The 12,500-nt window shown below is 38.3% G+C and overlaps 1 protein-coding gene and 1 long non-coding RNA gene across 3 annotated transcripts in view; one reads left to right on the top strand and one right to left on the bottom strand.

The window, feature by feature from the left end:
• nt5c3a (5'-nucleotidase, cytosolic IIIA) overlaps positions 1–12,500 on the top strand; it is a 23,386-nt gene that overhangs the window by 4,997 nt on the left and 5,889 nt on the right. The window contains exons 1-3 of one of the 2 annotated variants that reach the window (XM_068213888.2): positions 6,009–6,046; positions 7,270–7,368; positions 11,533–11,602. In XM_068213888.2, the coding sequence (XP_068069989.1) occupies positions 7,270–7,368; positions 11,533–11,602 (169 nt within the window). In that variant the 5' untranslated portion in view covers positions 6,009–6,046. 2 annotated transcript variants of the gene reach the window in all.
• LOC101882543 (uncharacterized) lies at positions 3,296–7,133 on the bottom strand. The gene is made up of 2 exons (XR_222331.6): positions 7,055–7,133; positions 3,296–3,512 (listed from the first exon to the last, which is right to left on the bottom strand). It is a non-coding gene; the product is annotated as an uncharacterized lncRNA (long non-coding RNA).

Below are 12,500 nucleotides of genomic sequence, written 5' to 3'. Positions count from 1 at the left end.
CATAAGTCATTGTATAATGATGGTTTGATCTCAAAAAATATTGCTTAAAGCAAAGTATAATAATAATGACCTAAAAATGTAAAACTGCTTTTATTCTATCAAAAATAAAACAAATGAGATAAAACAAATAAAACAAATGTCTTCTTTCTCCATAAGAAAAAATAATTAATTATAGGAAATAATGTAAAACACTTACTTGGGAAAACATTTGGGAAATATTTGAAAAAGAAAGGAGGGCTAATAATGTTGACATACCGCGGTTTAAAATCGCCAAAATTTCATACCAACTTCTAAGGTATGTGTAAGATTTTTTTATTTACATTTTTTTGTTTGTTTTTTAGGATAACAGTATGTACAGCAAATAAAAAATTTAAAAATCCAAAGGTGCTGTTTTAAATTGTAAAAAAATTAGTGTTTTTGAAACGAAGCAGAAGTCAATGATTCATTTGAATTATTTAGCCTGTCATGTTTACTGCTCTAAAGTATTTTTAAAATAAATATATTATGTTCAAAGTGGAAAAAAAAGTTTAGTTTTTTATCTAGACAGTTAAAAAGAACATATTTTAGAGCAGTTAGCACAATACTGTGATATTTTTATTTAAGGTTATCATATCATCAGAATCTTATACCGGCCCATGCCTAGCTGTGATTGGTGGGTATGTTTTTTTTTTTTTTTTTTTAACAGAATCATTTTTTGTCTTGGAATGGGGCTACAACAAAGGGTTTATTAAATGTTCCATTAGTTAACATTGTAGCTCACAATAGGTCTGACTTTATAAGTTATTATGAAAAAGAGTGCAACAGGGATGACATACTTTTTTTGACGGCCAACCCAGAAGTTAGCATCATCCTTGTTTATTCAACAACAATCAAATAGTTTTTTCCAATGGCCTTTGGAGTATTGCATAAAATGATCTCTGATGTCCCATTAAGTCTTTTGGAAGTGCAAAATAGTGGACTTATTTCCAGGTTGCCAATCGGAACTACACTATGAACAGTGCTGTGACCTTAGACATCAATACGTAGATATAGCTCAATTGACTGTTCCATACGTCACTGCATTTGCTATCTTGCAACAAGCTTTTATCATTATTCACGCTCGGAAACCAATGAATTTTCATCAAAAATGGCATGACGGTGCAGCCTACGGTTGTAAAAGTCATATGTATTGATGGTGGGTTCCTCTGATGATCAATAACCAATTAAGCAGTATTGTCTGTTTTTTAACGTAGCATAATGTTAAAGTATCTGATGACGAACTAAAACCTGTGAAAAAAGGTTGCTGCTAAAAGCTATTCCAGAAAAGACATTCATAAATTCGGGTAACTATGTTGCACTTCATCATCTTGCTTAAATGTAGACTTTGACAGGTGATAACTTGGTATGTTATTGTCTTCATTTATATATCAGTTAAAGTTTAAAGGGAAATTTTACAAGCTTACATATATGTACATATAATATAGGAAAACGGACAATATTATATATGTCTCATATATTCAAAACCTATATTAAAACGTATATGATTATATTAGGTTCTTTCTGTGTGGGTGTAGAATTTGTCATGCGTAAAAGATGCGTTTTTACTAGGGCTGCTTGATTTTGGTAAAAATCATAATCACGATTATTTTGGTCATAATTGTAATCACGATTATTCAAAACGATTATCACTTAAGTCAAAATTATTACCTCTCCTGAGATTTTTTTATAAAATAAATATTTCACAAATCATGTTTAACAGAGCAAGGAATTTTAACATTATTTAAAAAAAATTTCTTCTGGAGAAAGGCTCTCTTGTTTTTTTATTTCGGCTAGAATAAAAGCAGTTTTAAATATTTTGAATATTTGATTTTTGCCTAATTAAGTCTTTGAATCGCACTTTGAATCTGAATGCTTGTATTTTGAAAATAGTGTAATATTATTTACTGTCATCATAGCAAAGATGAAAGAAATCAGTTATTAGAAATGAGATATTAAAACTATTATGTCTAGAAATGTGTTGAAAAAAATCTCTCCATGAAACAGAAATTGGGGAGGAGAAGGGTTGCTAATATTCAGGAGGGCTAATAATTCTGACTTTAACTGCATATATACAGTTATTTTCCACCCTGCAAAGGAAAGTGAAATAAATACAATATAATAAAAATATGAAACAAACTGTGCTTTAAGCATCTTCACTGTAAGAAAAACACTAGCTTCAAAAGTCCTTCAGTCAAAAGCAGTGAGGGATTTTCTCGTTTTGTTGTTTGATTGATACTCATAAAAACAGGCGGCAGCAGGAACATCGCACGCTTTCACTTTAATGGTTTCTTTTTCACGTCTTTTGATTCTCAACTCGTATGTTTATTACACAAATGAGGGTTAATATGAATAATCACTCAACACCACGTTTTGACACCTATTTGACCATTAAAGTGCTCACATTAAGATGACTTTAGATTTGTGCGCTGACTGCGCTCTGTGTGCGAATGAGACCAAATGCTGACAGCACGCTTCTGTGTGCGCGCTGCACACACACACATAAGCATGCGTCTTTCGCGCTGCGAAGTTACTAATCGTTTATCTCGATTATTGGTTTTTCATAATCGTTAGAAGCTAAAATCAAAATCGGATTTTCGATTAATTCGATTAATCGACTAGTTTTTACCACATTGTATGTTTGTTTTACATACATTTTTTAATCTACACCTTTCTAAACCTGCACTATGCATGCACCTGAAAGACTCTTATTTTTGGGTCTTTAGACAGAGATGACAATGACAGCATTTTCAAAAACTTATACTTTGAAACCTGTTTCCAGATCGATGTGTTTTCAGTAAAACAAAAAATTATTTTCATTGTCATGTTAATGAACAGGCTTTTTCCAACAACGTTGTCATTTAACAGGCCATTTTATTTTGGTATTGATAACTTTGTTCATACGAAATTAAAAATTCAACTTTTACTCATGCTCAAAGGTTTTTGTCTTTGAAACACAAGAGATATCTCACCTAAAGTCTCAACATTTACTCAACTTGTTATAAACTTTAAGGATTGTTTTTGCCTACACAAACAAAATATTCTGAATAAGGTTACAAAACAATCTGCCAATGACATCCAAGTTAATAGCTGTTTTATCCCCAGCATTCTTGAGTATTTCTTCCTTTAAAAAAACAATGGCAAAAGTTTGGGGTAAACTACTGTACCGCTTTAATGTGTTTTGAATGAAACCCGAGAGATTCTTGTCCTTTCACTGAAAGTCCATTTCACCAAAACTTTCACACTTCAAAATCTTTGTAAAGACGATGTAAACAATCCATACAAGTCAAATTGTTTTAATTCAGACATAGAGACACAACTGCTTAATGTGATTGCCTGTCATTAGCATGTAAACACTGATTAGCACACTTCAAATATGGTAAACAAGCTCAAATGTTCTTGCTTGATGAGTTGTATCAATCCTCAGTATCAGTAATGGTGTTGAGACATTCATTGAGCCCTCATACATTGAAGAATCAGTGTGTAAAGATGAAAACCTGTTTCAGAAACACAATAGCATGTTAGAACATGACTCAACCCCAAAGAGATGTATGAATTTCTCTTTGGAGCTTCAAAATGCTTATAACTTTTGTTTCTGACATTATGAAATAAACATATGCAGAGTAGAGCAGTCTTTGAGCAAACCCTGACCTTATTGAACTACACAATCCACACATGCCGCACATTCAGACACTGTGAGATAACCTCAGTCCTTTGGTCAGCATAATTTATTTTGTTGAGCTGGAGACAATGTTTTTTGACCTGAATTTTCACTATTTTCGAATCCATTCGGCTGGTCTCAAGGTCTGACAGGAGCACCTTTAACTTAGCTTAGCATAAATCAATTAATCGGATTAGACCATTAGCATCTTACTCACATTGTTTTTTTATATGTTATATGACAATGTTGTTTGAGCTAAAGTTTTACTATTTTTGAATCTATTTGGCCAGTTTCAGGGTTTGGCAGGAGCACCTTTAACTTAGCTTAGCATAAATCAATGAATCGGATTAGACCATTAGCATCTTACTAATTTTTTTTAAAAAATGACAAGGTTGTTTGCCCTAAAGTTTTACTATTTTTTTAATCTATTTGTCCGATTTCAGGGTTTGGCTGGAGCACCTTGAATTTAGCTTAGCATAAATCATTGAATCAGATTAGACCGTTATCATCTCACTTAAAAAAAACAAAAACAAAGAAAAATTATTTTTTGATAATTTTCCTAATTAAAGCTTGACACTTCTGTTGGTCCATTGTGTGCTAATACTGGCAGAAAATTAAAAGTTGCTATTTTGTTTGGCTAATATGGCTAGGAACTATATTCCCATTCTGTCATAATGATCAAAGAACTTAGGGCCTGCTACAGCCATGGTACAGCAGCAATACCTGAAAATAGTCCCTAGCTACTTTGCTTAGCATTATTGTGCCACTGCAGCCATGGTGCAGCAGCAAAACTTGATTATTATGCCAAAATGATTTTCTACCCATATCGACATAGAAACTAGCAACTTTACATTTTTGTCATACTTTAGCTGCGTTCTCACCAGACGCGGATGAAGCGCCAAGCTTGAGTGATTTACTTAAGTCAATGCAAAAATGTGAATAAACATCCTGCGGCGCAAATGACGCGATTCATGTGAATGAAGCAGGGCGAGTTGAGCATTTTGACGTGCGAAAGCTTAAGTTGGAAAATCTGAACTTCAGTGGGCGTTCGTGTTGCGTTAACCAATCAGGAGCTTTGGTGGTGCTGACACCAGACAATAGCTCAACAAACTAGGCTCGGCTCAGTGTGAAGCATGTCTGAAAGCCTTCATCGTTCACGTATAACTTGTAGAGTTGATCCACATCTATTGTGAAGCGAGTTTGGTTCGCGAAAGAAGGGAATTTGGCGCACGAAAGAAGGGAATTTGGCGTGTGAATGAAGGGAATTTGGCGTGTGAATGAAGGGAATTTGGCGCGCAAATGAAGCAAATTGGCGCGTGAAAGAAGAGAATTTGTCGCATGAATGAAGGGAATTTGACGTGCGAATTAAGCGAATTTGGCACGCAAATGAAGCAAGTTTGGCGTGCAAAAGAAGGGAATTTGTCGCGTGAATGAAGGAAATTAGGCGCGCGAATGAAGGGAATTTGGCGTGCGAATGAAGGGAATTTGGCGTACGAATGAAGGGAATTTGGCGTGCGAATGAAGGGAATTTGGCGTGCAAATGAATCGAATTTGGCGCGCGAATGAAGCAAATTTGGCTCGCAAATGAAGCAAATTTGGCGTGCGAATGAAGCAAATTTGGCGCGCGAATGAAGCAAGTTTGGCGTGCAAAAGAAGGGAATTTGTCGCGTGAATGAAGGAAATTAGGCGTGCGAATGAAGGAAATTAGGCGTGCGAATGAAGGGAATTTGGCATGCAAATGAAGCGAATTTAACACGTGAATGAAGCTAATTTGGCCTGCGAATGAAGCGAGTGCGTGTCGCATCTAGTAAAAACAAAACATAAGTGCATGATGTAACTACAGGAAAAGTCCTCCTTTTTTGTTAGTTTTTATGAGCAAGATGCTAATAATCTAATCCGATTCCATTTTTTTCGATTCGATTTTTCTAAGCTAAAAGTGCTCCCACCACACCTGGAGAGGTTCTGAATGAATTAACCCCTGCAGACCCTGACCCAGTCCCATTTTTCTGAAATTTGGAACATAATTCAGGTCTGAAGGGGTTAAAAAAATGGTACAACTCAACTCTCTACCTCTAGGTGACTTATAAAATAAGTCCATTTCCAAAAAAGTGGAGTTAGCCTTTAATAAAAAGTTTAAACCTCCAAACTGCATCTGAACCTCAGTTGTGTCATTATCACAGTATTTTGGCTTTCTATATTTTCCGTGTGTCTTTAAGAAGGGTGTTTGGGTCATGTGACTCCCTGCAGGGGTTTAGATTATGGGGTGTTATCGGTTTTGAGGCAACGCCTCCTTTGTGGCAGGGCTATATAAGTGCGTGTCAGACAAGAAACTTTTTCTTCTCTTTGACACAACGCCTGGAAGAGGAAAAGGTACGGTTACAGGCTATTTTTACACCCAGTTATTATTGGACTTGATATTTGTTTACTTGTGTCCTGCAGTAAATGTCAGTCAAATCCATATTCACGACAAGTTATTTGACGTTTGGATGCTTTTGCATTCTTGCGAGTTTGTGTTGGACGTACCGAGCTGCATAATTTATGTTGTATAATAAACAATGGTCATTGTGGTTGACTGTAAATGTTTGTTGCTTCTTAAATGTAATATGTTTGAGTCTGTGAGTTCTATGGGAGCTTGTTTTAATTTAATTTGAATATCTGCGCAATCTTTCTTATGCAACTTATGTAAATATAAGGGATCTGGTTTCCATTTGGGAGGCTTGAGATGGGGGTTGGGGTATTTTTAAGATCACAAGGTACATCCAGTGTATTTGGAGTATGTTGTCCACTGTATTTTTGGAATCAGGATAAGGAGGGACTTAACTTTGACACTGGCAAATGACAAGTCAACACTGTCTAAATTACAGTTAACAGCAGTTAAAGAGATAGTTCACCCAAAACTAAAGGTTCTGTCATAATTTACTCACCTTTCACTTGTTTCAAACCTGTTTGGCTTTCTATCTTCCGTTGAACACAAAAGAAGATATTTTAAAGAATGCTGTACACCTGTAACAATTTACTTCCATAGTAGTTGTTTTTTTTTTCAATTATGGAAGTCAATGGTTTTAGGTTTTCTGCTATCTTTAAAATTTTATTTTGGCTTTAACAGTATAGAGAAACTTGTAAAGGTTTGGAACCCCTTGATGGTGAGTAAATAGTGTTTAAAAATAGAGATTTGGTGAACCATCCCTGTTAAAACTAACCAGTATACAAAAAATGTCTCTAAGATATATTTATACAACAGCATAAGCACAATTATTATTAAGCAAAAGGTGTTTTAGAATGTATTGCTTAATGCTGGACATTTAAATTAAACAATAATACAGTAAATCATGATGATTATTAGCACAAATTGACACAATGATTCCAGAAAATGTTTACCTGTGGTTTATTATTGTCTTCTGCCTCAGTGGATTTCTTCTTAAAGACTGCAGCTTGTGTGTGTTTCTTCTGTATGGTTGTGAGACTGCAGCGTCTGCTCTCCTTTGGCTCCTCCTCCTGACAGTGACATCAGCATAGCTTTAGGGAGAAGGGAGGGAATATTTCAGCACACCACTGAATGCCTCGATCTCATTGGTTGTTTCTTGTTGCTGCAGATGCCAGAGTTCGAGAAAAACACTGTTCACATCAGAGACCCTGAGAGGGTGGAGCAGATTATCTGTGGTCTCATTAAAGGTGGAGCTTCCAAACTGCAGGTACAGCCCTGTGCTTTTTTTTTAGCACTGCTATGACTATTCTGAAGCACATCTTGTGTTATGCACTAAATTAAAGCACACTTATTGAGTCAACACCATCTTTAGTAGTGTTCAGTAAAGCAGGAATCTCTGTATGATATTGCTGATATGTGATTTTTGTTGCATGCATAGCTAAAAATACATTTGTATAATGTTAAATATCAATATAGATATTGTATAATGTTTAATGTTAATGTTAAAATCTTTTCTTTTAATGGATTAAAATATTAAGTAAAGCTCATGATCCATGAAGATATTTTGTAAGTGTTTAAATATAGTATAAATATAAAAAATCTCCAATTTTGTTTGGTAACCTTTTGCTAAGAACTTAATTAAGACAACTTTTCAACCCTAGACAACCCTAACTCAATTGATTTTTCTCAATGTTTAGGTGTTTTTGAACTTTCAAACAAGTTTAGCTATGCCAAATATTGTCACATCTCAACAAACCATAAATCAATAGAAAGCTTATTTATTTGCATCCTTAATTAGGTAATGGGCGAAGCAGTGACGCAGTAGGTAGTACTGTCGCCTCACAGCAAGAAGGTTGCTGGGTCGCTGGTTCGAGCCTCAGCTTAGTTGGCATTTCTATGTGGAGTTTGCATGTTCTCCCTGCGTTCGCGTGGGTTTCCTCCGGGTGCTCCGGTTTCCCCCACAGTCCAAAGACATGCGGTACAGGTGAATTGGGTAGGCCAGGCATGTCCAAATTCGGTCCTGGAGGGCTGGTGTCCTGCAAAGTTTAGTTCCAACCCCAATCAGACACACCTGGGCTAGCTAATCAAGCTCTAACTAGGCTTTCTAGAAACATGCTTGCAGGTGTGTTGAGGCAAGTTGGAGCTAAAATCTGCAGAACACTGGCCCTCCAGGACCGAGATTGGACACCCCTGGGGTAGGCTAAATTGTCCGTAGTGTGTGTGTGTGTGTGTGTGTGTGTGTGTGTGTGTGTGTGTGTGTGTGTGTGTGTGTGTGTGTGTGTGTGTGTGTGTGTGTGTGTGTGTGTGTGTGTGTGTGTGTGTGTGTGTGTGTGTGTGTGTGTGTGTGTGTGTGTGTGTGTGTGTGTGTGTGTGTGTGTGTGTGTGTGTGTGTGTGTGTGTGTGTGTGTGTGTGTGTGTGTGTGTGTGTGTGTGTGTGTGTGTGTGTGTGTGTGTGTGTGTGTGTGTGTGTGTGTGTGTGTGTGTGTGTGTGTGTGTGTGTGTGTGTGTGTGTGTGTGTGTGTGTGTGTGTGTGTGTGTGTGTGTGTGTGTGTGTGTGTGTGTGTGTGTGTGTGTGTGTGTGTGTGTGTGTGTGTGTGTGTGTGTGTGTGTGTGTGTGTGTGTGTGTGTGTGTGTGTGTGTGTGTGTGTGTGTGTGTGTGTGTGTGTGTGTGTGTGTGTGTGTGTGTGTGTGTGTGTGTGTGTGTGTGTGTGTGTGTGTGTGTGTGTGTGTGTGTGTGTGTGTGTGTGTGTGTGTGTGTGTGTGTGTGTGTGTGTGTGTGTGTGTGTGTGTGTGTGTGTGTGTGTGTGTGTGTGTGTGTGTGTGTGTGTGTGTGTGTGTGTGTGTGTGTGTGTGTGTGTGTGTGTGTGTGTGTGTGTGTGTGTGTGTGTGTGTGTGTGTGTGTGTGTGTGTGTGTGTGTGTGTGTGTGTGTGTGTGTGTGTGTGTGTGTGTGTGTGTGTGTGTGTGTGTGTGTGTGTGTGTGTGTGTGTGTGTGTGTGTGTGTGTGTGTGTGTGTGTGTGTGTGTGTGTGTGTGTGTGTGTGTGTGTGTGTGTGTGTGTGTGTGTGTGTGTGTGTGTGTGTGTGTGTGTGTGTGTGTGTGTGTGTGTGTGTGTGTGTGTGTGTGTGTGTGTGTGTGTGTGTGTGTGTGTGTGTGTGTGTGTGTGTGTGTGTGTGTGTGTGTGTGTGTGTGTGTGTGTGTGTGTGTGTGTGTGTGTGTGTGTGTGTGTGTGTGTGTGTGTGTGTGTGTGTGTGTGTGTGTGTGTGTGTGTGTGTGTGTGTGTGTGTGTGTGTGTGTGTGTGTGTGTGTGTGTGTGTGTGTGTGTGTGTGTGTGTGTGTGTGTGTGTGTGTGTGTGTGTGTGTGTGTGTGTGTGTGTGTGTGTGTGTGTGTGTGTGTGTGTGTGTGTGTGTGTGTGTGTGTGTGTGTGTGTGTGTGTGTGTGTGTGTGTGTGTGTGTGTGTGTGTGTGTGTGTGTGTGTGTGTGTGTGTGTGTGTGTGTGTGTGTGTGTGTGTGTGTGTGTGTGTGTGTGTGTGTGTGTGTGTGTGTGTGTGTGTGTGTGTGTGTGTGTGTGTGTGTGTGTGTGTGTGTGTGTGTGTGTGTGTGTGTGTGTGTGTGTGTGTGTGTGTGTGTGTGTGTGTGTGTGTGTGTGTGTGTGTGTGTGTGTGTGTGTGTGTGTGTGTGTGTGTGTGTGTGTGTGTGTGTGTGTGTGTGTGTGTGTGTGTGTGTGTGTGTGTGTGTGTGTGTGTGTGTGTGTGTGTGTGTGTGTGTGTGTGTGTGTGTGTGTGTGTGTGTGTGTGTGTGTGTGTGTGTGTGTGTGTGTGTGTGTGTGTGTGTGTGTGTGTGTGTGTGTGTGTGTGTGTGTGTGTGTGTGTGTGTGTGTGTGTGTGTGTGTGTGTGTGTGTGTGTGTGTGTGTGTGTGTGTGTGTGTGTGTGTGTGTGTGTGTGTGTGTGTGTGTGTGTGTGTGTGTGTGTGTGTGTGTGTGTGTGTGTGTGTGTGTGTGTGTGTGTGTGTGTGTGTGTGTGTGTGTGTGTGTGTGTGTGTGTGTGTGTGTGTGTGTGTGTGTGTGTGTGTGTGTGTGTGTGTGTGTGTGTGTGTGTGTGTGTGTGTGTGTGTGTGTGTGTGTGTGTGTGTGTGTGTGTGTGTGTGTGTGTGTGTGTGTGTGTGTGTGTGTGTGTGTGTGTGTGTGTGTGTGTGTGTGTGTGTGTGTGTGTGTGTGTGTGTGTGTGTGTGTGTGTGTGTGTGTGTGTGTGTGTGTGTGTGTGTGTGTGTGTGTGTGTGTGTGTGTGTGTGTGTGTGTGTGTGTGTGGATGTTTCCCAGAGATGGGTTGTGGCTGGAAGGGCATCCGCTGCGTAAAAAAACTTGCTGGATAAGTTGGCGGTTCATTCCGTTGTGGCGACCCCGGATTAATAAAGGGACTAAGCTGACAAGAAAATGAATGAATGAATAATTAGGTAATGTAAAAAAACACTTTATGATTGATTTTATTGTTTTGGGTCACACACAAACATACATGTGTGTGTATATATAGTCTTGTCGTCAATTACAGTTGTAAGAGCAACAAATAACTTGACTTCTAGTTGACCATTTTGGAAAAGTGGCAGAAGGTCGATTTTTCTGATGAATCATCTGTTGAACTGCATCCCAATCATCTCAAATACTGCAGACGACCTACTGGAACCCCATTGGAACCAAGATTCTAAGAAATCAGTCAAATTTGGTGAAGGAAAAACCATGGTTTGGGGTTACATTCAGTATGGGGGCATGCAGGAGATCTGCGAAGTGGATGGCAACATCAACAGCCTGAGGTATCGAGACATTTTTGCTGCCCGTTACATTACAAACCACAGGAGAGAGCAAATTCTTCAGCAGGATAGCGCTTCTCATACTTCAGCCTCAACATCAAAGCTCCTGAAAGCAAAGAAGGTCAAGGTGCTTTGGTATTGGCCAGCCCAGTCTCCTAAAATGTACATTATTGAGTATGTGTGGGGTAAGATGGAGGTGGGATTAAAGATGAATTCAAAGAATCTTGATGAACTTTAAGAGTCCTGCAAGAACACTTTCTTTGCCACTCCAGATGACTTTATTAATAAGTTATAAGTTGTACAATACTGTACATTATTTCTGTTAAGTGACAAGACTTTTCTCTAAGCAAAGTCAGACCTTACTGTCCTAATTAAATCATTAAAAATTAAGGTATGATCATATTTTATTTTGGTAAAATAAGCGTGATCTAGAAGCCTTTGCCTTTTATATTAACCACTTCATATACCAAATGATCAGCTAGAAGTCAAGTTATTATTTGTTGTTTCTAAAACTTGGATAGGCATCAGGAAAGTTGTCAAGTAAGTGTATACCAGTCTGACTACATCTAATGACCCTAAATGTGCAACTTGACTATTCTTACTGTGTTTTTTTTTTGTACTATTTTTAGATCATCACAGATTTCGATATGACGTTAAGCAGATTTGCCGTCAATGGAAAACGTTGTCCATCATGTCATAGTGAGTATGCCAAAAAAAGAGTGTATTTGCAACAAAGAATTATGCTCATATAACACTTGCTGACATTCGTTAATCGTATTCCCTTATTCATCAGTTGAATGAACCACCTACGCAAATTTATGCATATAACAAAATATTGACTACACACAAGTATGAAATTAACTAAAGTGCATCACACAATAACAAGCACATTGTCTGTACAGATTGAATTTTAAAGCTGTGTAATCATCCTTTGCAATATTCTGAAAGAAATAGTTATAAATTGATAAATAAAGTGGATGGATGGATGGATGGATGGATGGATGGATGGATGGATGGATGGATGGATGGATGGATGGATGGATGGATGGATGGATGGATGGATGGATGGATGGATGGATGGATGGATAGATAGATAGATAGATAGATAGATAGATAGATAGATAGATAGATAGATAAATAATTGGAGTAAGTTACTTAAAATAGTTTTGTTCAACTTTGCAGGTTAGTATTTATTAATAATTTCGGTGACACTATTAAGATGGCTGCCTGACTAAATGTATCTTTGCTAGCAATCAGTTGAATATTAGTAGACTGTGTGCTTAACACCTGTAACGTATTGTTTTTGTGTCCCACAACAAATATTTTGCTGACAATCAGTAACTTTGCAAGTACTTTACTCAACTTATTCTAGAAAATTAAGTGTAATAAGAGTCACATGAGACGTAGTTGCTACATATTGTCTAAAGCAGTGTTTCTCAACCATTGTTTCTCAGCTCTGCACATTATCCATCTCTGCTTATCCAAACACACATGATTCAGATCATCAGCTCATTAGCAGAGCCTGAAAGACCTGTACTGGGTGTAACAGACAAAGAAGACATCCAAAAAATGCAGTGTTGGTGGGCCTCCAGGAGCG

Source organism: Danio rerio, chromosome 16, assembly GCF_049306965.1.
Source record: "Danio rerio strain Tuebingen ecotype United States chromosome 16, GRCz12tu, whole genome shotgun sequence".
In the NCBI taxonomy this organism is placed as follows: Eukaryota; Metazoa; Chordata; class Actinopteri; order Cypriniformes; family Danionidae; genus Danio; species Danio rerio.
This window is presented reverse-complemented; position numbering and strand designations above follow the sequence as displayed.